Source organism: Panulirus ornatus, chromosome 63, assembly GCF_036320965.1.
Source record: "Panulirus ornatus isolate Po-2019 chromosome 63, ASM3632096v1, whole genome shotgun sequence".
Lineage (NCBI taxonomy): Eukaryota > Metazoa > Arthropoda > Malacostraca > Decapoda > Palinuridae > Panulirus > Panulirus ornatus.
In genome coordinates, this window is record NC_092286.1 from 11,198,149 (window position 1) to 11,225,569 (window position 27,421).

Here is a 27,421-nt window from a genome sequence, read left to right on the forward strand (position 1 = left end):
GCACAGCTCACGTTATGGATATACACTTTTCTTATTTCAAGGAAGTATTCTTTTAACATAAAAAAAATTGCCAAATCAAAGTACAGTGTTACAAGCAGATACATCATCATATTGTGAGGCCTGGATGCATCATGTACTGTTCATGAGTTACTCTGCAAACAATAATTTTCATTAAAAAGATATTTTTCTTAGCCACAGTATGCAAATTTATGCAATTACATAACCTACACAGGTGGTATCTATGCTTATTAAGCTTTCATCATCTTGGGAGTTACGCACAAGCAAAAAACTAATGTGCAAATTTCCACAATGTCCCAATACTTAATCAGTTTTTCATCTTCACTCAGGAATATCTTTAGTATAGATAAGAAGTTTCCATCATGTATTATTCTGGTGATCGTGCTAACTTGAAAGTCCCATTTTTTCTAAATTATGAATTACGTACGTAAGTGACCCACGATCTCATCAGTTCACCACCTCCATAAGGAATAAACACAGTGCAAGTATGAAGTTTACATTATTTCTATCATTTGCTGAACCTCCTTAGTCACATGAACAATTTGCAAGTTTTCTCTTTAATCTGTTTATGTTCTTCTACTCTTACCAGACTAATCTGGAAGTTTCTAATATATCACACTATCACAAACAACCTCAAAAGGACCCAATGACCTGTTGATGTTTGAGATCCTTTATAATCCTATGAAACCATGAAGAAAAAGAAGGTTTGTATTTACTCTTATCTTTAAAGCGTCAACTGATCTTTATTACCTTATTCTGCTTAAGCGCTAAAACAATATTGAAACTAGTAGTCCTTTTTGGTCAATCAAGAAACAAAATTATCAAATGTAGTTGTGAGCTTCTGATTCCACAGGACTAAGTTTAGCTTCACTAAACCATGAATCATCTATGGGTCTGCCAAGGTTAAATTGCAGGAAAGTAATTAAGCTCAATGTCATATTGTATGATTTTAAATATTCAGAAAAAACATCAACATATAATACTGGGAAAAACATGAGCCTTGGACTACGCTATACCATGAGTCTGAAATAAGCAAGACAAATTTAGGGAGGCTCAGCTTCACCCATACCTATGTTGGAAGACTGTATCTACCAATGTCCAAGCTTCTGATTTTTCAATTACCCAAATACCTGCACATTTGACATGGTTGGATTATCAGACTTTCACATTAGTGACTGAGTCAAGCTGGACCACATTTGCAAAATTTAAGCAAACAATCCAATTGCAGGTTGGGTTTTTCTATTTTACTCTTCTTATGACATTTTCATGTGTAACAAGTTTCCTAAATAGTAAGCCTTCCAAACAGCCCATTTACCCTATGTCTGATTGAAAGAAGTAATTCTTCAATGCTTTTTTTTGAAACCAATCTTCTACAGCACTAAAGTCAAATTAAAAAGGACTTGATATTTCCAGTTTCTAACCTTGAAGTATCAAAGTTTATCCTGAATAACAGTTTCAATCGCCAATTCACTGTATCACTCTTAACTGGTGCATTATCATAATCCATCTAAAGTCAAACTGAAAAGAATATAGTATTATTTCTGCTTTCTAAAATCATCAGTACACTTTGAAATATCAAAGTTTATCCTGAATAACAGTCTCAGTCATCAAGTAACTACTGCTTAATCATAATCCATCAAATAATCATCAAAATTTGACTATCAGACTGACAGACCAGACTGAGTATTTAGAATTATGTTACATTCCACACCATAACTTCTTCAAAAGCTAATCATAGCACTAACCTTCACAAGTAACTAAATCACTTCAAGTTACACATAGTCCCCACTTCCTATTGATGTACTATTAAGTAATACACAGCTAACCATGAAGTTTAAATAAATGCATGACAATAGCCGATAATTGCATTCATAAGTGATCACTCACCAGTGCAATTATTCACAGAAGTGATAATGCCACTACAATATACGATGACAAAGTTATATTCATAAACCAAAAAATAAAAGTATAAAGTTCTGGAATTAGTATGGTTCACAGTAATAGCAAGTCATCAATGTGTCAAGTCTTTGTTAACGAGAGGAACGTTTCCCACTTTAGGTCAGATGCAAGCAAGTTACAATGGTCATATAACTGCAATTCATGCTATTACATTATAAAACTCCTGTATCTATAATATTCCAAAAGTGGAAGGTGCACAGTGTGTCGTGTTTCTGGGAAAAGAGAAGCATCAGCCTGGAAGTTAGGTTGGAAATTTTGAGGAAATTTTGTTTGTCAACATGATGTTGGTATTACTAAAGTTCGACAACCAGATCCTAATGGTGTTATTTCTCCAGTATGATTGAACTATTTCAAACTATCATCTTTTATCTAAATAAGTATATCAACAATATATTTGCGTTTTACAAGTATCTTCTTTTAGTTTATAAATACGGATTAGATATCTCCTAAAGGAACATACCTCTATCATCCTCATGAAACCTATGAATTCCATGAAGTTGTGGATTCTAGCAAAGAATCCTCAACATAAAGTACAAACAAGATGTACTTAAGACTTGCAATAGTGCAATGGAAAATTTTCAACACTGTGAATGAGAAACAGTAAGCAAGGTAAATTTTGTGACACTGGTTGTTTGAAAATTTAAACAGAATGGTGGAAGAGACCCCCCTGAAAATTGGAAAAATCACCCACCCACTGAGAAAATCATATGCATGCTTTCAACAAAATAAAATATACCACCAAACTTTTTCACCTGTATTTCAAGCTCAATCTTTTCTGCAATTCCTCATTTTACAGTCCTGATTTTTTCAAAGATAACATTCCTCACACTACCCATAAAACTGTTATTCCCTTATATGCAACTATCAACTTGTACCTTGTTCTTCACTTTGTACATTACTACTTTTACACTTCATATTCTTAGTGCCCTGCAGACTATAAGGTTAAAACTATATGTTTACATTATACAAACTGGAATCATGAAGTAAATATTTGCATGGATGACTCACACATCTTGTTAATCAGAAGCAACATTTAAGGCAAACAACTAATTTTCACTCATCTATAACTTGATTAGGGGATTTTATGAAATTTGTAACATGCTAAAACTAATGGTTATTCATAAAAAACCCTGAAGACTATTAACTCAATTTCAAAACATTCATTGGTCTGTTTACGTTAACTTTGTTGTTACAAATTTCTCCAATACTTTTATTTCCTTCACTATTATGTAATTCATTTGCAACTTGGCTCCTATATCTGTTACTGTACTCGGCTTGTAAATGTTCCATGGTAATACTACAAATGCAGGTGTCACACATTGGGGCAAGTCTCCTCCACAGTAAGTGATCATGGGTCAATATAGTAATTACCAGACCCAAGCAGAAAAGGAATACATGACGAATCCTCAGTTGAAAAGGATGTTTAAAAATGGCAATTCCTGTTGGAGGAGAAATGCCATAGTTCCAGCATCTTCCTCTGTCATATGCAGTGTATGTTTTTGGATTCTGATGTCCCATCAACTTTGCCCTTTACATCTAACACAAATTTTTCATTCTGCACTCACTATAAACATAAAGCACACCTTCCAAAGATAAAATGAGACAGCTGCTTTAGCCCTATCCTCTGCTATCCGATTAACACTTGCCAACACGTCTAGAAGAGTGGCAAAATTCTACTTTTCTACTTTGAGTGAATTTTTATGATAGTGTTGAACCTTTTGAAGTATGGGATGAACTAGGTCACAGTATGATATGGCTAGGAATGCACTCTAGTAAAGAGAATATAATCTCTTAATTTGAAAGTAAAGCCTCCAGGAAAGAAGGGTTAACTTAGTCAACTCTGCATGCCAGCAATAAATAAGGCACAGGGTCTTTTTTAGTAAAACCAAACAACACTATTAATTCAAAAGTGACAAATTCATCTCTCTATATTTACAGTAATCTGCTTAATACCTCAACTTACTCATTTCTGTCCTATCATGTTATCATTAAACTGAAATCTATTCTTATTCTAATTATCACATTTGCATATCATTCAATTTATACGCTATTCTTCCTAACTCTAACTCCTATAAAATGACTTATTTCCCCCCATGGGCACTCACTATACTATAACACCCTTAAAAAAATCCAGAAAACTAATTGTTCCCAACCCAGCCAAAACTGCTCCTTCTGTTCAAATACTTGCACTACTAGCCTTTATTTTTTTGCATTCATTCTCTCTCAAGCAATACACAAATCTACTTTTTCAGGTCCTTTTAGCTAACCTGTTAAATACTCTTCCATTATCATTTTGTGGTCTATATATAACCATCAAATAGTGCTTCCCTACACATTTTCATAATTATTCTTCTTTCATTACTATTTAGTTACAAAGACTAGCATCAATGACAGCGCCTTGGTACCTAGGACACATGCATGTTGAACTACTTATAACAGCGATTTCCAAAAAAACATGACATGGCAATGCTCTTTCTACTCCTATGTATAATAACTTTCACCATCTTTCTATTACCATTTGTTAGTATTTCCTCACTTACAAGAGCAACTTCAGCACCTAACTGATCATCCCAGTTTTGGATTTTTCTTACTTACGTTCCACACCAATAAATAAATTTCATGACTGCCTTCCTAAATTCTTACTCATTTTCAATATTAAAGACACGCCAAAATTTTAAACATTATATGCGTACTATTCCATTACTTTTCTGAAAAATCTATCCTTGCCGACCGACCTCTTACTACATCATTATACAAACATTCATGCAATAATTCTTAATTACCACAAGAGCCTTTTAAAAGACAGAGTCCCTAGTTTTACCCAGGATCTCTATCCTTAGGCTTTAGCAGCCCCTGGCTACACTATTTCCAGCAAAGAAAATGTATTTCTTATGACTGTCCTAACAATACAGCTTTACCAAAGGTGTCTTTTTTTGTGTAACATCAAGCAAGCAGTCTGCTAGCACCTACAGATGTATCAGTTATTGATTTATTATTTATTTATTCATTCTGCTTTGTCGCTGTCTCCCGTGTTAGCGAGGTAGCACAAGGAAACAGACGAAAGAATGGCCCAACCCACCCACATATATACATACACGTCCACACACGCACATATACACACTTATACATCTCAACGTATACATATATATACACACAGATATATACATATATACATATGTACACAATTCATATTCTGCCATTATTCATTCCATCGCCGCCCCGCCACACATGAAATAATAGCCCCCTCCCCCCTCACGTGCGCGCGGTAACGCTAGGAAAAGACAACAAAGGCCACATTCGTTCACACTCAGTCTCTAGCTGTCATGTAATAATGCACTGAAACCACAGCTCCCTTTCCACATCCAGGCCCCATAGAACTTTCCATGGTTTACCCCAGACGCTTCACATGCCCTGGTTCAATCCATTGACAGCACATCGACCCCGGTATACCACATTGTTCCAATTCACTCTATTCCTTGCACGCCTTTCACCCTCCTGCATGTTCAGGCCCCGATCACTCAAAATCTTTTTCACTCCATCTTTCCACCTCCAATTTGGTCTCCCACTTCTCCTCGTTCCCTCCACCTCTGACAAATATATCCTCTTGGTCAATCTTTCCTCACTCATTCTCTCCATGTGACCAAACCGTTTCAAAATACCCTCTTCTGCTCTCTCAGCCACACTCTTTTTATTACCACACATCTCTCTTACCCTATTATTACTTACTCGATCAAACCACCTCACACCACGTATTGTCCTCAAACATCTCATTTCCAGCACATCCACCCTCCTGCGCACAACTCTATCCACAGCCCACACCTCACAACCATATAACATTGTTGGAACCACTATTCCGTCAAACATACCCATTTTTGCTTTCCGCGATAATGTTCTCAACTTTCACACATTCTTCAACGCTCCCAGAACTTTCGCCCCCTCCCCCACCCTATGATTCACTTCCGCTTCCATGGTTCCATCCGCTGCCAAATCCACTCCAAGATATCTAAAACACTTCCTCCAGTTTTTCTCCATTCAAACTTACCACCCAACTGACTTGTCCCTCAACCCTACTGCACCTAATAACCTTGCTCTTATTCACATTTACTCTCATCTTTCTTCTTCCACACACTTTACCAAACTCACGTCACCAGCTTCTGCAGTTTCTCACACGAATCAGCCACCAGCGCTGTGTCATCAGCGAACAACAACTGACTCACTTCCCAAGCTCTCTCATCCACAACAGACTGCATACTTGCCCCTCTTTCCAAAACTCTTGCATTCACCTCTCAAACAACCCCATCCATAAACAAATCAAACAACCATGGAAACATCACACACCCCTACTGCAAACCTACATTCAATGAAAACCAATCACTTTCCTCTCTTCCTACAGGTACACATGCCTTACATCCTCGATAAAAACTTTTCACTGCTTCTAACAACTTGCCTCCCACACCATATTTTCTTAATACCTTCCACAGAGCATCTCTATCAACTCAGTTATCGAACCATCTAAATTCCAATCCATCAAGAAAATTCTAATGATTAACTCCTCTAACTTTCTCAAATATGTAATCCTACCTATTCTTGAATCTTGGGGCCTCTTGCAACCCCAAGGATAAAATACTTCCAGCAACTGGGACGTGTAATTCTTTGAAGTAGAAAGCTCTTTGCCGAGACTGTACTCCTAACAATTCAGCGACTTCTTTTGTTGTGTAACCTCGATCAAATGGAGTCCAGTCACACCTACAGATGTATCAATTGTTGAATCATTTGAAATCATATCCACTATACCAGTAATTCTAATAACTGCTGATAATCATCAGTATATTTCTCTAACCTTCTAAGACATATAATCCTGCCCCATCTTGAATCTTTGTGTGCTGCACACTGTTCCCAACATTTTATTCAAAAGCTTTCCCAACTATCCTTGCTCACTCTTAAAGTGCAATGAACCTCTCAAGTAATTTACTTTTTACTCTTCCATTCAATACTTTTAACTATATAAACTAATGCAACCACTACAATTTTCTAATTATATTACTCATTCACCCATCTTGCATTTACTATGAAATATTAAAAATCTTTAGGTTGTAGAGTAATGAATACCTAAAAGATCATACAATTTTCATTTTATATATTACAAATAATTTCACTGCCTTTTCAAATGGTCAACTCTGCTCATTTACGAATGCACAAATTTCCAAATACCTTAAAGTGAATTTTGCATGAAGTGGTGACTAGTTTGTCTAATTCATTCTTATACAAGACAAATTGAATTTCTGTATCACTATGAAGTTAATTTCCAAATAAATCTGCTTTTTTAAATTACCAAAAATAATAGTTCGAAGCATGGGCTATCTATAGATAAGGTTGTCTGGAGGGTAGATGTGTTGGAAATTAAATGTTTGAGGACAAAATGAGGTGTGAGGTGGTATGTATGATCGGGTTAATGAAAGGGTAAGAGAGATGTGTGGTAATAAAAAGAAAGTGGTTGAGAGAAGAGGAGGATGTGTTGAAATGGTTTGGATATATGGAGAGAATGCATTAAGAAGGGTTGACAGAGTGGATATGTGTGTCAGAAGTGGAGGGAACATGAAGCAAGAGACCAAATAGTGGAAAGATGGAGTGAAAAAGGGTCTGAGAGATAAGGGCCTAAACACAAAGGGGGTTTAAGGTGTGCAAGGAATAGAGTGAGTTGGAACAATGTGGTATACCACGGTTGACATGCTGTCAATGGACTGAACTAGGGCATGTGAAATGTCTGGGGTAAACCATGGAAAGGTCTGTGGGGCCTGGATGTGGATAGGGAGCTGTGGTTTTGGTGCATTACACATGACAGTTAGAGACTGAGTGTGAACAAAGGTGGCCTTTTTTGTTTTCCTGGCACTACCTCACTAAGGCAGGGAGTGGTGATGCTGTTCCCTGTGGGGTGGGGCAGCGCCTGGAATGGATGAGGGCAAGCAAATATGATAAGAGTTCATAAGATATGCTCTGTGGAAGGTAGTAAAGAATATATGGGGTGGGAGGCAAGTTGTTAGAAGCAGTGAAAAGTTTTTATCAAGAATGTAAAGCATGTGTACGAGTAGGAAGAGAGGAAAGTGATTGGTACTCACTGAATGTTGGTTTGCATGATGTCTCCATGGTTGTTTAATTTGTATATGGATGGGGATGTTTGGGAGGTGAATGCAAGAGTTTTGGAAAGAGGGGCAAGTATGCAGTCTGTTGTGGATGAGAGCTTGGGAAGTGAGTCAGTTGTTGTTCGCTGATGATACAGAGCTGGTGGCTGATTCGTGTGAGAAACTGCAGAAGCTGGTGACTGAGTTTGGTAAAATGTGTGGAAGAAGAAAGCTGAGAGTAAATGTGAATAAGGGCAAGGTTATTAGGTACAGTAGGGTTGAGGGTCAAGTCAATTGGGAGGAAGTTTGAATGGAGAAAAACTGGAGGAAGTAAAGTGTTTTAGATATCTCGGAGTAGATCTGGCAGCGGATGGAACCATAGAAGCGGAAGTGAATCATAGGGTGGGGGAGAGGGTGAAAGTTCTGGGAGTGTTGAAGAATGTGTGGAAGTTGAGAACATTATCTCGGAGAGCATGTTTGAAGGAATAGTGGTTCCAACAATGTTGTATGGTCGCGAGGCGAGGGCTATAGTTAGAGTTGTGCGCAGGAGGGTGGATGTGCTGGAAATGAGATATTTTAGGACAATATGTGGTGTGAGGAGGTTTGATCGAGTAAGTAATAATAGGGTAAGAGAGATGTGTGGTAATAAAAAGAGTGTGGTTGAGAGAGCAGAAGAGGGTGTTTTGAATGGTTTGGTCACATGGAGAGAATGAGTGAGGAAAGATTGACAAAGAGGATATATGTGTCAGAGGTGGAGGGAACGACGAGAAGTGGGAGACCAAATTGAAGGTGGAAAGATAGAGTGAAAAAGATTTTGAGTGATCAGGGCCTGAACATGCAGGAAGGTGAAAGGCGTGCAAGTAATAGAGTGAATTGGAATGATGTGGTATACTGGGGTCGACGTGCTGTCAATGGATTGAACCAGGGCGTGTGAAGCGTCTGGGGTAAACCATGGAAAGTTCTGTGGGGCCTGGATGTGGAAAGGGAGCTGTGGTTTCAATGCATTATTACATGACAGCTAGAGACTGAGTGTGAACAAATGTGGCCTTTGTTGTCTTTTCCTAGCGCTACCTCGCGCACATGAGGGGGGAAGGGGTTGTTACTTCATGTGTGGCGGGTTGGCGATGGGAATGAATAGAGGCAGACAGTATGAATTATGTTACATGTGTATATATGTATATGTCTGTGTGTGTATATATATGTATATGTTGAGATGTATAGATATGTATATTTGCATGTATGAACGTGTATGTATATACATGTGTATGAGGGTGGGTTGGGCCATTCTTTCGTATGTTTCCTTGCGCTACCTCGCTAACGCAGGAGACAGTGACAAAGCAAAATAAATAAACAATATACATATATATGTATATGTTGAAATGTATAGGTATGTATATGAGCATGTGTGGACATGTATTTATAAACATGTGTGTGGGTGGGTTGGGCCATTCTTTCATCTGTTTCCTTGCGCTACCTTGCTAATGCTGGAGACAGTGACAAAGTATAATAAAATGTGTATGTCTATGTATGTACGTGTATGTATGTATATGAGTGAATGGGTCTTTATTAGTCTGTTTCCAAGTGCTACCTCACTAACACAAGAATATTCGATCAAGTATAAATCAAATATTTCATATTTCAACCATTTCTGTCAAAATATATCAAAATGAATCATAACAGCAAACAGCATCACAAATCAAATAAGGTCTTCTACAATACAAGAAACATATATTTGGGAGAAATTAATGATTATGATATGTTAACGTACATATTACTGTATTCATTCCTAAATGTACAAAGATCAGAGGTGAACAAAATTATGCAATATAATTTTTACAATTTATTTTACAAAAATAACTACTGATATGATATGAACTTTTGTACAATGGTAAGTGATGTATGTACACTGCCCCACAGCTTGAGTAAAATCACCATCCAAACATCTGTGGTGCCAATTAGCCATGTAGACTGCTAAGTAAACTTGTACCTCCCTGGAAATGCCCAAAAACATTTCATAAAGGTACAAGTGATAAAATACATATCCTTTAAATTGTTTTCATCCATTAGGCTTCCATGCTTTACAGATTCTTGTTTACTTAGCACAAACATACAAGAACTGGCGAGTTCACATTAAATACTAACATACATAAACTGCATACAAGTTCAAACTGTTGAAATATTACATGTGGTATAATGACAAATATTGTACTGGTATCTATATGTAAAGAATAACAATTTCAAAGGGATCTATGATTCCATTGTCATAATCAACATGTATACAATATACACATAACTACTTTCCACTCGAACAGCAATTTTATCATCTTAGGCATTTCACAAAAAAATCTGTAACATGATTACATACATAGTTATAAACTGACACCCAGGGAGTTACAAGCTGATAAGTTATTTCATTACAAAAAACACATAATAATCCTCTGGTTTCTTCCTATGAAAATCATTTAGGCTATACTTTGAGAATAGCCCTCATCAAGAAGAGATCCAAAATAAAACAATATCTAAAATGAACAATAAAGAAATAATTCAAGTTACTTTTCAGTAATTACACAAATTTCAAAAAATAATGTTTTGCAAATCTTCATGGCTAAGCCTAAAGACTCACCCGACATACTTAACTTTAGAGGAGAGCAGCGACCGGAGGCCAGCGAAGTAGCTGCAAGTTAAAAGATCTTTTCCAATAAGATGATTCTTAACAAATGGTTGGATGGTTGAACATAGTCTGCTTACAAGCCTACCATTTAAAGTTAAATGAAAGGTTTAACTGAATGTCTGATAATATTCCACTATGCTGATGTATTACATATTAGCCACCATTAAAATATCTACAAAAGGTAACTACCTTCCTTTCACTTTTCAATATGAGGATTAATAGACCTATCCTATAGGATGCAATCACGGAGACTCAGCAAATTTTTACAGTATAACAAGAATTACTTTTTCCATGCTTCATAGGTTAGCAATATTAATTAGGTTGCACTGGGTTAAGTTAGTTAGGTTGGGTAGGATAAATCAAGGTAGTTTGACCAATTTCAGTCATAAGAATAACCCCACCTAACCTGACTTAAAATAAAATTTGAATATACTATATAAAAAATTCCTTTTGGTAATGGGAATGAGACCATATTTCTGGCTAGGCTATGGGTATGAGAGTTCTTTCGTATTTGTGGTGCACCAATTCTAACATCAGTATTAACGAAAATCACTTCCAATAGCTACTGATGCTACAATTGCCAGGCTCCTTAAATAAAATACTCGTATACCTGCTGCCTCACAGCAAGACATAAATCCATATCTGCAGCCATGGCCAAAGACCATTTCTTTGCCCAAACTTAATAAAAACTTGTAGTTCAATAAAAAAACTTTTATAATTTGATTACTTCATATATAAAGTGGGACAAGAAATTAACATAATTTGCACTACATAGACACTATTCTCAAAATAAAACAGGCATTTCGTATAACTAACATTTTCAGTTATAACGAAAGGCACAAATAAAATTTCATACACAGGCAATATGCATCCACCTTTAATTTGACCCGCAGCCTTACAAACCTGTTCAGATACAAGATTCAGTTAAGAGATGCTTACCAAGTAAGGGGGGGACAGGTAGCAGGGGGGCTAGAACGGTGTGGTTGGGACGGGTCCCTGTCCCAATATGGGATCAGGGGTCCCATCCCACCTGTGCCGTGAGTCTGCTGCCGCCCATTTCAGTCACCTCCCGCTGGCTGTGGGAAAAAAAAGAGGAAAGCGTAACACAAGTTTACAGACAAACACAGAATATGTCAATCTATACACATGGCTTGAACATATCACAATGAGAAAGGTTACTTATAGACTAAATTGAAATAAAGTAGGCCCATAAAATACCATCATTCATTTTACATACTGACAATGCACCTAGAACAGCAACATAAAGAACATGTGCCTCATTCTCGTAGACTAATTTACAGATACAATCGATTACGCTTTTTACAACCGAGACGTAGCTCACAGGTATTATTTTTCTTCACAACACCTCATTTTCCAGTGACTTCACACTTGACCATACACAAGATTTCCACATATATATACATATATATATATATCTCACAAAAAAACTTTCATTGAAATATAAATTTTTCAAACTTTGAATTTCTTTCCTGCTTTCTTTGCACAATACGAACAATATTCAATAGTTGCTTCCTCACCATCCACATGTAAACACATACCACTAGAACTGGTGATTTCATCTTCACTTCCAGCAGAGGACATATCACCGAGGATCACACTTGATGGCCCAAGCTTCCCTATGAGTGCCGACAGCTTGGACTGGTTTTTGAGAATATTACTGAGATGCTTCACTTGTTGCTCAAGTTTCTGCTTAGCTTCCCTGAGACTCTCATTCTCCCCAGCCAGCTGATCACGTTCCCGAATGACATCCACCACCCTACGTTCCAGATCAGCCAAATGAGCTTTCTTCATTTCCCGATTACGTTTGGCATTAATGGCATTAATGCGACAGCGCTCCATCTGTGGATCTGGCTGTGGATCAAGTTCGTAGGCTTTTCTCTTAGACCCACAGGTGGATGAAGGGAGACTGCTGTCAGACGTTTCAGAGACATGCCGTACTCGAAGCGACCTGAATGGATGTTCTGTGCCGGGTACTTTGGTTTCACTGCGGGAAGAAGCTGATACTGTGGGTGGCACTAGTACTGACTGCCGACTAGTGGATGCAGCAGGTGTGACTGTTGCAGGGGAACTACGTGTTGATACAGATGGCCCGAGCTTCCCACCTGAACGAATGGCCTGCATCCGGACAACTAGTGTGGAAGACTCCACTTTAGGGATCTTCACCAAGCTGCGTGCAGGCTTCTGTAGAGTCAATGGGGCTACCATTTTGCTTGGGGGTCGCTTTGTTGTTTTCACAACAATGCGGACAGGGGTGCTTGAAGTGGTGGTGGTGGTGGTGTCCCTAGGAGAAGCACTGATAACAGCTGGTTGTCTCTCTAGTTGAGGACTAAGCTGGGAGAATGGTGCACCAAGATCAGCATCCTCAGGCCCAGCAATCAAACTGGTGTGTGCTGGGGACACTGCTTCAGTAGTAGTGCTGGGGTGCAGTGCCGATTCAGCGTCACAAGCACTGCGATGCGTCGATGGGTCCGCTGGAAGGGAAACTGGCATGAGAGTCTCAGGGAGGAAACTATCTGATGCCGACTGAGGCTCAAGCAACTCATTCTGATCAAAAAAGTTGAGCAGAGGATCCCCAAGTAGGGCATTGCTGGAGTCAACAGCCAGCATGGCATCATCATTCATGAGTCCATGGCTTGGGATGCCAGTATTCAACTCTACGTTTTCATCAACATCAATCAAATCAAACTTACTTCCACTCTTCCCGTCCATATACATTGTAAGGTTTTCAACTTCAGATAACAGATCAAAACTAGGGTAGTCAGCCATTTTGTGGGGCGATATCCTTGGGATAATAAATAGTCACCAAAATTCTATGCTACCAAAGTTTGTTTCACTTCCCCATGCAGTGCAAACAATTTCTTGATAAGTCTACAGAGTCACTTACATAGAATTATGCAGTTATATGAACTTCAGGGGGGATAAAATATACCTAAATTTGGTTACTCGTACCTGCTCCTTCCTGAGTCTCCCCAATAGTGAGAGTATCGAGCGTTGGTACGGCTCTGGGCGGATATGACGCAGGATGAAGCGGCTGGTTGATTGGCCAGGAGACACTAAAACCTCCTGCTCTCCTCCACACCATTGGCTGAAAATAAGTAAACACTGCGCATTAAAACGTTTTGCCGACGATTTGCTAAGGATATGAAATATAAAAGATGAACCTAAGTTTTAATAAGTCTTAGCTTCAGTTTTATATTTTCTATTTCATGTATGAAATATTCGATTTAGTATCATATTATACCATGCTTTCTTATTCAAAGAGGGAGCATGGTACGGTTCAGTCATCTTAAAATAACTATGGGAATAGCATTTCTGATATGTTCCAGGGAATATCACAAGATTACAAATGAAATGTGCAAAATGAATCACTCATCTATATATAAATGTCATATCAATCATAGTTATGAAACTCCAAGAATTTCATCCATAAACCTTCACATTCATGTGATTTTCGTGTTATACTTTACACCACATAGAGAAACCTGGGAGCAACACGAGTCAAAATGATTTATATTCTTATAGACAGTAATGTATACTTAGATTCTGGAAATAACAATGCAGAAATATACATATAACTAGTGTAATACAGGGTATGGCTCAAGTTGCTTTCAGTCAAAAATCTAAACTGCAAGATGGAGAATGAAATACAATTCATTTTTGCCGAATTCAAGAAGCAGATAACAGAACAGAGAATGTCGACAGTAAAGTGATGAATATCTTTAACAAATATATTGATCATTAATCCAATTTGACCATGTTTAAAGAAAGAACCTGAATCAAGAATATACATCGAAGTGCACCGTGTCTAATTTTCCTCTCCTGGTCCCCCATAAATTCAGAACAATGCTAGCAGATATATGATCATCAGATAACACAACGGATGTTATATAGTCACTATAGGTGTCTGCATCACGTTAAGTGTACATGCGTGAAATTATGTGCCTCTTCGTACAGTACAGTACAGTACAGAATAGTACAGTACACCGGTAGGAATCCCCCACCTCTTGAAATGTATGCATGTATGTGTTTACTGTCTGTGTGTTACTTGCAGAGAGAGAGAGTTTTACATTCGTATGTTGACCCGTCCTCGTCTTGCACAATATTGTACCGTGTCTTTAATCCTGTATGTGTTTGCACCCACAGACACACCCTAGCTTATATAAGCCAGGTTTTGTCTACTGTCCCCCATACAGTCCTCAGAGATCAGTCGAGTATACAATGTCATTATCATCATTGCATCGCCGGGCTAGGCTATGTCCTTGCCAGCCTAGAAGAGTTCTCGAGCCTCATGCTGACACAGCAGACGAAGTTTACGTAACTTTTTTCTTTTGCCATTAGACTTTTACCCTCACGCCCTTCATAACTGTTCACACGACGGGTGTAAGAGCAGTAAATTCTGAAAAAAGACTGCTACCATGCAAAATTTTGTGTGAAAAAGCACTGCATCCTCAGTGTTGTGTATGATAGATGTTTGTGAAGTAACCTACCTTTGACTGACAGTAAGTGGGGCATGTAAAGTTATAAACCTGTTGCTAAATTCAGCCATGGCGGCCTAGTCCAGACCTTTAGTGTTCCCCACTGGTGTCCTTTGTTGCACCAGTGTTTGCAGAGAGAGAGAGAGAGAGAGAGAGAGAGAGAGAGAGAGAGAGAGAGAGAGAGAGAGAGAGAGAGAGAGAGGAATGAGGCTTTGTGAGAGGGGGATTCAGGCGTTGACCTTGACGGACGCCACCATACACACTCAGACACCTCCTCCTCCTCCTCCCACATCGCTCACTCACCCTCACCATCTCAACTTCACTCATCGCTTATATAAGGGTACGCTTCCATCACCCGTAGATATTCCTTCATCCGACGCCTTTCTTTCACAGCTCTCCATCTACATGTCCTTCCCATTCCCTCCTGCAGTGTTCTCGACTTCCAAACATTCTTCAAGGCTCCCAGAATTTTCGCCCCCTCCCCCACCCTATGATTCACTTCCGCTTCCATGGTTCCATCCGCTGCCAAATCCACTCCCGGATATCTGAAACACTTTACTTCCTGCCGCACAGGAACATATTCTATATTCCCTCCCATTCACATTCATCATTACACTTCATACAGTTTCCTACACCCTCACTATGTTCATACTAAGCACCCCTTCTGTCCTCACATCCCTCACTTTACACACGCCCTTCCTCATGCACCCTTTACTCCATCCGGTACCCCAACACTACTTTACAATACTTTACACTACTTTACACTACTTTTCCCCTCCCTTTGACCATTGTAATAACCCTCACGTGGTGTAGTTAGCCTTGCTGACTATGAATCACGCATTGTAAATCTCGTCTCTAATAGAATGGAAATGATTTTCAAAGCGTTCTGCCTGATGATTAATTTCTCATCGTCACTGATTAATTCCAATGCTGACTCCACCCGCATGTGGTGTAAAAAGTATTTCCTTGATAAGCATTTACGAATTACTACATGTCGTACTGAGCATACATGTTTCGATTCGATAGGTTTTTGAAGATTTGATATGTAAGACTGTGAATTTTCAGAGGATTTTTTTTTTTTTTTTTTCACTGATATGAATATATATGTGAAGATAACATTTTTATTAGAGTTAAGATGCTGCTTATAAATGACAAACTCTCAAAAGCCTTGATCATGTTAAAGGACTGGATAAATCAACCACTCGTGGACAACAGTGATCCTCATCTGCGATGCTTTTTTCATAGCATGAAGGCTACAGATGACTCACAACTTCGTGGTATAATAGTGCGGATGTCTCTGAAATTTCCTGAATTTCAAAATCGCTCGGGGTCACTCACTGTGCCTCTGTAGTCAGGTTCTGAAGTCACACTGGGGCAAGGTCTTGTCTGAGGAATGCTGAAGGTGAAGGAAACAGAGTTTGGATGATTTTGAGAGAAAAGAAGATCACTTCATACGCTGAAGTCCATCCAACTGATGTTTATTTTCCGTAACCGCCTGAAACGCAAGGGAAACAAATTAGGATAATATAATAAACTGGTCCATTTTGTGCCATGACAACTGGGGTTGTAGGGAATGATTGAGACACAACTCAATCAAAGTCTAAGAATTACAAGCAACAAAAAAGTTTTATAAGTTTATGCAGCATTGATGAAGCTTTTTACTTGCAATATATTTAGATTACTATAGTCGTAAATTACCATGTGATTGGTTAATGATTTAATGATCATTAGAGAATTTTTAAGGTTTAATAATGTTTGATGGATGATTTGGTGGAGGCAAAGCACAGCGTGGGTTGGTCAGTTACTTACCTCCAAATCCACCACCACCACCGTGGTTGCCACCTCCAAATCCACCGCCAGCGCCTCCACCATGACCTCCTCCAAATCCACCACTAATACCTCCACCATGACTGCCTCCGAATCCACCGTTTCCGTATCCGACACCACTGTCAGCGCCTCCAAATCCACCACCAGCGCCACCAACCTGATGGCCACCTCCAAATCCACCGTTTCCGTATCCACCGCCATGGCCGCCACTTATAATTCCACCGCCATGTCCACCTCCAAATCCACCTCCACCGCCATGTCCACCTCCAAATCCACCTCCACCGCCGTGACCACCTCCAAATCCTCCTTCACCGCCGTGTCCGCCTCCAAATCCACCTCCACCGCCGTGTCCACCTCCAAATCCACCTTCACCGCCGTGTCCACCTCCAAATCCACCTCCGACGCCGTGACCACCTCCGCCATGGTTCCGTATCCTCCACTACTTCCGCCGCCTCCAAAGCCGCCACCACCACCTCCAAATCCACCTCCACCTGCAGGGAAAAGAAGAAAGTAGATAATTCCCGCACCAGTGTCTCGTTCTCTCCCGTTGGTTCTGTCTCAGTATGACCCACACATGACCACTTGTGACAATGTCTACTTCTACTGACCTCCACCCAGGTGGCGACCTCCAGACACGGAGGCCACGAGAACGGCTGAGGCCAAGATGGTCACGATGAAAGGTTTCTGTGGAGAACGTGAAAGTCAAGAAGGGAAAAAGATAAATATTAGCCTCACTCACTACCAAAGTTTCGATTCTGATTGCATTCTGATGTCCCTAAGAATTTCCTGCTTGGCTATTGAGAGCTCACTCTGATGTGGCTGAATGATACATCTATATAGATGTTTATGTATATAACATGCTCGAAAACACACGTATGAATGTTGACTTACACATAGGTATGATACTGACTAGGTCTCTTCCTATGAATCTAATTGGATGAGTTACAGCAACTTATACAGCTCCCTAGTGCAGAGACGAGGGTTTACATCAATAGGAATTAAATGAACACAATAGGAAAATGTGTGTGGATAATTAGCCACACTTCAGCACCCGGAAACGCTATGAACCCCGTCAACAATGATGGCTCACCATGGTGGGGAAGGCTGAGCGAAGGTGAAGTTGTGTTATCTTAGCAGCCAAAGTAACTACTGGTGCTCCGGCTTGGTAGCCGCTGCTATATATATACCTATGTACTGCCAACCCAGCCATGACTCCACAGCCTTCAAGAATGCCGCTAGGTCAACTGAGGAAACAATTGTAGAGGAAGGGAAGGCGTGGGAGGCAGAGGTGTGGACATAAAAGGAGAGAAGGACAATGCGCACATTGGTTGGGTGGTTGGCACTTACGCTCTGAGAATGGACATGGGTATAGCAACATATGACGGTTTGTCTATTCACAGTTTGCGTCATGGAACTATTCATACTTGCTATGCTTGTTTATCATTTCACTCCATTGTAATAATTTCAAACATATAAATGAGTTATACACTTCAGAACAAATAATAGCCCGTCGCTATAACGATTCGCTGAAGAGGTTAAGAGAGAAGAGCCCTGAAGAAGTTAAGAGAGAAGAGCCCCAGTTGAAGGAATGTGATATGTACCTCAAGAAATGAGAGGTTTAGAAGTGCATTCATGCTTACGCTAACTAGAACTTGTATTCGTATGTGTTGAAGACGTACACAGAACACATGCTCACTTATGCGTACAATATACGCCACTTGCCCATATACAATGATACAATATATCACTAGTCCACTTCTTATAGTGTACATTGTTTAAATCGGTAATTTATATTAACAGCCCATTTTTATTCAAAGCCAACACTTATTTCCCCATTTACTATAACAGTTTGATAGTCTGTGATGAGAATGAATTGACAGGTTTTGTGAAAACTCTAATGTTCTTGGGATGTGAAATTTTTGGCTTCAAGTTTCCTGGAGAACCAAATCAGAAATTCGCACTATTGATTTTAATCATCAAAACCCGAAATACATATATTTTACACGGGATATCGATAACGAATCAACCAGACAATACTCATGTCTGATCGTGAAAGTGAGGTAAGGAAAAATCATTTTCAAATCGTATAATTGTAAGCAGTAAGTTCATGACTCACTCATGTTACTGGGTTACCAACGTGCAAATCTCATCGGGAAATATCCCCAATGCTGTTGTGGGTCTTTGACGCTTGAAGGCGTAGAGATGGTCATATGACACCATTTGGGGGATCAACGGGATAAGTTATATGCGATAAATACTTGGTGCTCGACTCTGAGAGAGTTCAAAACTAGTGACGAACGTTTTCCTCTCATTTTGTGCACAAGTATTTTGAGCCAAAGGTAAGAAACATTGTATTGGCAACAGCATTAAGGATCACATTAGTCTTAGATGTGTCGTGAGTTCAGAGCAATGAAGAGGCATCAGATATCCATTTCTACTACTACTACGAGAGAGAGAGGTAGAAATAACAACAAAATATCCGTAAACATTAAAACAAAATGACTATCAGATAAAAAGTTGTTTTCTTTATTCCTTGGTTCTGTTACAGTGTATATGAATGGACTGTTACAGTTATATGAAATAAGATGTATATTACACTTTCATCTGTCTGGGAAGACCTAAGTAGAAGGCTACAAAATAGAGAAGAAATATATAGTGTTTTTTCATATATAAGAGGTGCAAGGGGCTTGGTTGAAGGACCAGAACCATTTGTTGACTTACTAGAACAATTGGTTGAAGGAGCAATAATCTTAGACAAAAGCCAAGACTACTAGCTGGAGGATTAAGATCCTCGGGTGAAGGAGAAAAGATCCTTTGTTGAAGGACTAACACCATTTGTTGACGGACGAAGCCAGTTGTCCGAAGGGCCAAAAATCTTGGATGAAGGCCACTACCTATGGCTGAAGGATCGTAATCCCTGGCTGACAGAAATGATCCTTGGTTGAAGGACGAAGATTCTTGGTTGGAAGACCAGGAGTATTGCATGAAGGTCATGATCATTGGTAGAAGGACCAAGAATCTTGAGTGATGGACAAAGATCCTTTGGTTGAAAGACGAAGATCCTTGGTTGAAGGACAGTTAGGTGTAGTACCTTCAGGAAGTGCCTATTGTTATATTTATTTGATCCACTGTTGTTTAAGAAACTAATCAAAAATTCATTTACTCAGATATTTACTCTTCATTCCTTGCCTCACTGCCATTCCTATTAATAGATATACCTCAGAGGCAGAAATATATTTCAGTTATCTTTTTCCTTTGTAACGTTGTAAGAGTAATATGAATGCATTACCTGATTACGGGATGGATATCAAATGAAGTAGATTTCTTTTTCGGTGTATTCAATATCCTTAATGAAGGCCGTAGCCAGCTAAAGACAATTCCTCCATGTTCTGTACGACGATAAACTTAATCCAATACTCCATCAACGTTAATCTTTTCAGATGCTGATTCTGTATTCCTTGTAACCTGACAAATAGCTGGGAATGGTTTAGAGTAATCTTTCTTTGAACACTCTCAATTTTTTTTGATTAATTAAGCTGTCCTCAAAGCTTTACTCTGTGAAGTTTCAAAGGATAATCATAAGTGTAAAATAAGATAGATAACTGTTTATTTGTGTTGAGGTTATTATAACTGTGGAATCATCATAGACAAATTATGTTGAAGGACAATATGAATCAATTAATTATACATATGTTTCAGAATTTTCAAATCTAGAGACGACAGATGGATCTTAGGCAGAAGTGCTGAAGTCTCTGTGCTTCAGAATTTCAGATCCAGATAGTCACTTCGGTCGGAGTGCCTCTCTGATCAGGTTCTGAAGTGACACTGTGACGAGATTTTGACTAAAAGGTTACCGAGGGTGAAGCAAACAAGATTTGCTGTATCTTGGAAGAAGCAAAATTGTCTACATCCTGAAGTCCAACCAGCTGTTGTTTACTTTCCGTAACCACCTGAAACATAAGGGAATAAGATACCATAAGAAATTAGTCGCTTTTGTGCCATAACTACTGTGTTCAAGGTAATTACTGAGGCACAACTCAATGTTACAAGGAGGCAAAAAAGTTTTAAAAGTTTATGAAGCATTGATCAAGCTTTTCCTTATGAAATTCTGAAAATAATGTCAATTACGAATTATCATGTGATTGGAAATGATTATTGGAGGATCTTTAAGTTTTAGTGTTGTTTGATGGATAATGTGGAGGAGAGACGTTAGAGAGAGGGTTGGTCATTTACTTACCTCCAATACCTCCACCAAATCCACCACCAGCACCACCACTACCGTGGTTACCACCTCCAATTCCACCGCCAACGCCTCCACCGTGACCGCCTCCAGATCCACCGTTTCCGTATCCACCCCCGTTGCCAGAACCTCCAAATCCACCTCCAGAACCGCCAACCTGATGGCCACCTCCAGATCCACCGTTTCCGTATCCACCCCCGTTGTCAGAGCCTCCAAATCCACCTCCAGAACCGCCAACCTGATGGCCACCTCCAGATCCACCGTTTCCGTATCCACCACCGTTGCTGCCACCACCACCAATTCCACCACCACCGCCGTGACCACCACCAAATCCGCCTCCAAATCCACCGCCTCCACCACCGCCACCTCCTCCTCCAAATCCACCTCCGCCTGCAAAAAAGAGAAAAAGTAGATTATTTCAGTACCATCTGTCCTGTCCCGTTGGTTCTGTCTCAGTATGACCCACACATGACCACTTGTGACAATGTCTACTTCTACTGACCTCCACCCAGGTGGCGACCTCCAGACACAGAGGCCACGAGGACGGCTGAGGCCAAGATGGTCACGATGAAAGGTTTCTGTGGAGAACAGGAAAGTTAAGAAGGAGGGAAAATATTAGTCTCACTCACTACCAAATGTTCGATTCTCATTGTCTCCTGATGTAATGATTCAGGACTTTTCAACCTAGTAACTGAGAGTTCACGCTGATGTGTTGAGTGACACATGTTTCTGTATATAACATGCTCGAAAAACACATAAAGTAGTTGACTTATATATATATATGTATGATAATCACTAGTCATTTCGTATAAATCTAAGCGATAGGTTACAGCAACATAGCTTCCTAGTGCAGAGAGAAAGGTTTACAATGATGAATAATAAATGTATCCACTCAGGTTATGAATGGATGATTAACCACCTTCATCTCAACCTAATAAACACTGTAAAACCCCGTCGACAATGGTGGCTCACCATGGTGGGGAAGGTCGAGCGAGGGTACAGTTGTGTTATCTTTGCAGCCAAAGTGACTACTGATGCTCCGGTTTGGTAGCCGCTGCTTTATATATACTTGCCAAGGCAGCCATGACGTCACAGCCTTCAAGAACGCTCTTAGGTCAACTGAGGAAACAATTATAGAGGAAGTGAGGGAGGGAGGGAGGGAGGGAGGGAGGGAGAGGTGTGGAGGACATAAGAAGAGAGGCGGACAATGCGAACACTGGAAGAGAGGTCGGGATTTACGAGTATAGCAACATATGGGCTTTTATTCACACTTTGCATCATGAATATGTCTATGCTTGCATTGTACACTGGAACTCCATTCACGATTATGCTAATTACAACTTGTGCTCGCTTATACTGAAGACGTATAATACATGTTCCTTTATGCTTACTCTGTGCGCTAGTTGCCAATATACTGTTATGCAATATACTAGTTTGTCGAGGTATGCCGAGACAACCCATTATTTACTCAATTCTACTCCTAAAGTATATTGCCCATCTACACGACACTATATAAATCTATATAAATCGATAATGTACACCAATAGTTCGTTAGTACTTACAGGCAACATTCATTTTCTTATATATTATAATACTACTGCCAGGTTGCTAATGTGTGATGAAGATGATTTGACAGATTTTGTGAGAATTGTTATGTTATTTGGATGCGAGATATACGGACTTCACTGTCTTTGCTGAAGTGCTTGAACATACACACACACACACACACACACACACACACACACTAGTAGTATGGGGCTACCCGGTGGAAAAATTATGGAATCAGGAGATAACTAACCATCGTCCCATAATCATTAAAAGATTACCTGAAATACCATACATTTTAGACAGGATTTTGAAAATGAATCAACACCACAATTATCAATCAGACATCGAAAGTGACGTTGGGGAAATCATTTTCTAAATCGTTTTAATGTAAGCAGTAAGCTCTTGCCTCACTTACATCATTACGTAACCAAGATGTAGAATTCTTCAGGGAATATACCTGATGTTGTTGTGGGTCTGCTACACTTGAAGGTGTAGAGATGGTCAGCAACAACTGTAGTTCACATGACACCATCCCTAGTGACGGGACACATCATACGTGATATAAACATATGATGCTCAACTCCCAAGGAATTCAAAACTATCAAGGAATGTCATCCTCTCAGTTTGTGCATAAGTAATGTGGGCTGAAGCTAAGAAACAGTGTACTGACAGTCGCATAAAGAAACAAAACAGAAGTATATGTTATGTGAATGCAGAGCAGTGAAATGATTCAAATTCAGTTTAATCATGTGACAGATAGGTAGAAGTAGCAACAAAATGTTCATAAACATTCCAACACACTGACTATAAGAGAAAGAAATGCTAATATTTTTTTTTCTCATGCCTTGTTTATGTTGCAGTAAGTTTAGATAGGCTATTATTGTTTCATGAAAGGAGTTGTGGTGTGTGCTACAATAACATTGCTCTGTTATCAACTGGGTAGCAAAGCTATAAAGTAATGAAAAATGTCTCATATTTTCTTCTTGTACAAGAGTCGCAGGGCTCTTGGTTGAAGGACCAAAAATCTTCGGTGAAGGCGAAGACCACTGGCTGAAGGATCAAGATCCCTGAGTGAAGGAAAATGATCCTTCCTTGAAGAACCAACAATCCTGGTGGAGGAAACAACACCATTGGTTATAGGACGAAGAATCCTGGGTGAAGGACAAGACCACTGGTTGTAGGACCAAGATCCTTGGCTGAAGGACAAAGGTCCTAGGTTTAAGGATAGCTAGAAGTGTCTTCAGGAAGTGTTCATTATGAAATATATTTGATAAAATGTTGTTGAATAACTAAAGTAATATTCAACTGTTGAAATATGTTTTCCTCTTTCCTCCTATCACTGCCATTATTATTAAGAGAAATGCCTCAGACACAAAAATATATTACACTGTGTAACATTTTTCTTAGCAACGTTTTAAGAAAATGAAACTACTATTTCATTATGGAAAAGATATCAAATTGAATTAATTTCTCATTATATATGATTTAGTCCTTAATGAGGTTGTGACCTGAAAAATATAATCCCTCAATGGTCTTTACGACGATTAATCTAATCAAGTACTCCATCATCAGTCATCATTTCTGTTGTTGACTCTGTGTTTCTTGTAGCTTTCCTCCCATCAGTAAGCATATAGGAATAGTTTACAGTAAACTTTTTTTAGTCACACTTAGCATCACTGAAAGTTTTCTATGTGAAATTTCAAAGGATAACCATCAGAGAAAATTGAACCTATAGATACGTGTTTATTTTTGTGTTAAGATCATTATAATCCTGAAGTTGTCATAGACGTAATTTTGTTGAAGGACAGAATGAATCAAACATTTTTACACGTTTGTAGGATGTTCAAATTTGGGGGCGATAGATGCTTCTTTAAGACAAGCGTTGAAGTCTCTGTTCTGTAGAATTTCCAATCCACGAAGTCACTCAGGTCACAATGCCTCTGTAGTCAGGTTCTGAAGTGACACTGTGGCAAGACTGTGTCTGAAGGGAATGCTGAGGGTGAAGCAGACAAGGTTTGTGTATCTTGAGAGGAAAGAAATCTCTCTACATCCTGAAGTCCAACCAGCTGTTGTTTATTTTCCGTAACCACCTGAAACATAAGGGAAAAATATACCATAAAGAAACTAGTCGCTTTTGTGCCATGACTACTGTGTTTAAGGGAATTTCTGAGGCACAATTCAATATTACAAGGAGGCAAAAAAGTTTTAAAAGTTTACGAAGCATTAATCAAGTTATCTCCTTACAAAATTCTGAAAATAATGTCAGTTATGAATTATTACGTGACTGGAAATGCTTATTGGTGGATCTTTAAGTTTTAATATTGTTTGATGGATAATGTGGAGGAGAGAAGTTGAATAGAGGGTTGGTCATTAACTTACCTCCAATACCTCCACCAAATCCACCACCACTACCACCACTACCGTGGCTGCCACCTCCAATTCCACCGCCAATGCCTCCACCATGACCGCCGTTTCCGTATCCGCCACCGCTGCCAGAGCCTCCAAATCCACCTCCAGAACCGCCAACCTGATGGCCACCTCCAATTCCGCCACCTATGCCACCTCCAGATCCACCGTTTCCGTATCCACCGCCACCTCCAAATCCACCTCCACCTCCGTGACCGCTTCCAAATCCACCGCCTCCGCCTCCGCCACCGCCGTTACCGCCTCCAAATCCACCGCCTCCACCACCGCCTCCGCCATTATTCCCATATCCTCCACTACTTCCGCCGCCTCCAAAGCCGCCACCTCCTCCACCACCTCCGCCACTTCCAAAACCGCCACCTCCTCCAAATCCACCTCCGCCTGCGAAAAAGAGAGAAAAAGTAGATTATTTCGGTACCATCTTCTGCTCTGTCCTGTTAGTTCTGTCTCAGTATGACCCACACATGACCACTTGTGACAATGTCTACTTCTACTGACCTCCACCCAGGTGGCGACCTCCAGACACAGAGGCCACGAGGACGGCTGAGGCCAAGATGGTCACGATGAAAGGTTTCTGTGGAGAACGTGACAGTTGAGAAGGGAAGAAGATAAATATTAGCCTCACTCACTACCAAAGATTCGTTTCTGATTGCCTTCTGATGTCCCTAAGAATTTGCTGCCTGGCTATTAAAATTCTATACTGATGCGTTGATTGAGAAGAGATATAGGTATTATTTCCCATATATAATGCTCGGATAACCTGTACAAATGTCTGCATATATATCTATATGATATGGCTTTACTGTTTTTTTTTGCCTGCATGATGTTGTGAGGCGAGGGAAAATGTCACCTCTGGCTTGTCTCCATCACTGGGACTACAGTCTCGTCAAAGAACTTCTAGTTCCAAGGGCATCTACATTTCCCTGCTACTGTAAGTAGCACAGCCTTGGGGATGTAATAGCCCCTGAAAAGATGCCCTGGCTTATATCAAAACCCTTAGGAACTGATACCGATAATGGTAGTGATACTAATGATAATATAAACTCAGTTTTTCTTTTTTTTACAAACCTAACTGATAAGATACAAGGACATATCTCGCATTCATAAGAAATAAGTGATCACATTCCCATGGATAAAAAAAAAACCCAAATTACACCTCAACCCCTTAAACTCTGCAACCCCCTTCAACAATGGTGGCTCACCATGGTGAGGAAGGCCGAGCGAGGGTGAAGCTGTGTTATCTTAGCAGCCAAAGTGACTACTGATGCTCCGGTTCGGTAGCCGCTGCTATATATATACTGCCAACCCAGGCATGACGTCACTTCGTTCAAGAACGCCGTTAGGTCAATTGAGGAAACAATGATAAGGGAAGGGAGGGAAGGAGGGAGGGGAGTAGGAGAGGTGTGGAAATTTGGGGTGAGGTGGACATGGACTAAGAGGGCGGGATTTACGGTGATGTAAAGATGGGAATACGTGGAAATACCATACATGTGTATATATGGAGGTATGTGTAGACATGTCTAGTATGCTCATATTGTATACCAAACAGTCCCTTCATGCTTGCACTGATCAAAACTGATAATCATCAGTGCTGACTCCAACCACCAAAATGCTCACATATGTTTATGCTACACGCCACTTGCCCATATATACACGCTCAATATACCACTTGTTATGCATGCTGACTTTATACATAACTTGTACTTTGAATTGTTTTCTCATATATAGAACACCATACACCCTCACCCTATTTGGACCGACAGCATATATCAATAATGGTCCACATGAACTCACACTGCACATATGTTTTCCCATTTACCCGAACATTACACCCAGCTTGTTCCCTTGCATATAAAGGCTAATGATAAGGGTTCATGGAATCACAGGCTACTTCCTACTTCTCCCTAAACCAGGAGACATCATCCAAAATACGAAACAGTTAAAACTAGGTTTTAGCAGTGTATTAATAACATCATGCAGGCACCATAGCCACGAAAATATAGAGATGATAGTGAGGTACGAAACTGATTTTTTTTTTAAACTGTCAAGAGAAAAGAGAAACATGACAACCGAGTCAGACAATGATTCGAGGTTTGTTCAGATGAGACATCTAAAATGT

General features: G+C 39.7%; 3 protein-coding genes and 1 long non-coding RNA gene across 6 annotated transcripts; all 4 read right to left on the reverse strand.

Moving 5' to 3' along the window:
- Positions 1-9,923: 9,923 nt before the first annotated feature.
- On the reverse strand, positions 9,924-13,892 carry LOC139745963 (uncharacterized). 3 transcript variants are annotated; one of them, XM_071656703.1, is made up of 4 exons: positions 13,738-13,892; positions 12,327-13,259; positions 11,707-11,843; positions 9,924-10,770 (listed from the first exon to the last, which is right to left on the reverse strand). In XM_071656703.1, the coding sequence occupies exons 1-3, from the start codon at positions 13,868-13,870 to the stop codon at positions 11,830-11,832; spliced, it is 1,080 nt and encodes a 359-aa protein (XP_071512804.1). In that variant the 5' UTR covers positions 13,871-13,892; the 3' UTR covers positions 9,924-10,770; positions 11,707-11,829. The 3 variants fall into 3 exon arrangements, with proteins under 3 accessions (XP_071512804.1, XP_071512802.1, XP_071512803.1); XM_071656701.1 differs by lacking the exon at positions 13,738-13,892 and having other exon boundaries at positions 12,327-13,666; XM_071656702.1 differs by lacking the exon at positions 9,924-10,770 and having other exon boundaries at positions 11,707-13,259.
- A 2,476-nt stretch (positions 13,893-16,368) lies between these two features.
- LOC139745965 (uncharacterized) lies at positions 16,369-18,244 on the reverse strand. The gene is made up of 4 exons (XM_071656705.1): positions 18,181-18,244; positions 17,699-17,774; positions 17,073-17,581; positions 16,369-16,758 (listed from the first exon to the last, which is right to left on the reverse strand). Exons 1-3 carry the CDS (start codon positions 18,181-18,183, stop codon positions 17,301-17,303), a joined length of 360 nt encoding a protein of 119 aa, XP_071512806.1. The 5' UTR covers positions 18,184-18,244; the 3' UTR covers positions 16,369-16,758; positions 17,073-17,300.
- A 2,436-nt stretch (positions 18,245-20,680) lies between these two features.
- LOC139745964 (uncharacterized) lies at positions 20,681-22,362 on the reverse strand. Its single transcript, XM_071656704.1, has 4 exons — positions 22,303-22,362; positions 21,833-21,908; positions 21,328-21,720; positions 20,681-21,040 (listed from the first exon to the last, which is right to left on the reverse strand). Exons 1-4 carry the CDS (start codon positions 22,303-22,305, stop codon positions 21,024-21,026), a joined length of 489 nt encoding a protein of 162 aa, XP_071512805.1. The 5' UTR covers positions 22,306-22,362; the 3' UTR covers positions 20,681-21,023.
- Positions 22,363-24,608: 2,246 nt separating this feature from the next.
- Positions 24,609-25,539, reverse strand: LOC139745966 (uncharacterized). The gene is made up of 2 exons (XR_011712033.1): positions 25,258-25,539; positions 24,609-24,968 (listed from the first exon to the last, which is right to left on the reverse strand). It is a non-coding gene; the product is annotated as an uncharacterized lncRNA (long non-coding RNA).
- Positions 25,540-27,421: the final 1,882 nt, after the last annotated feature.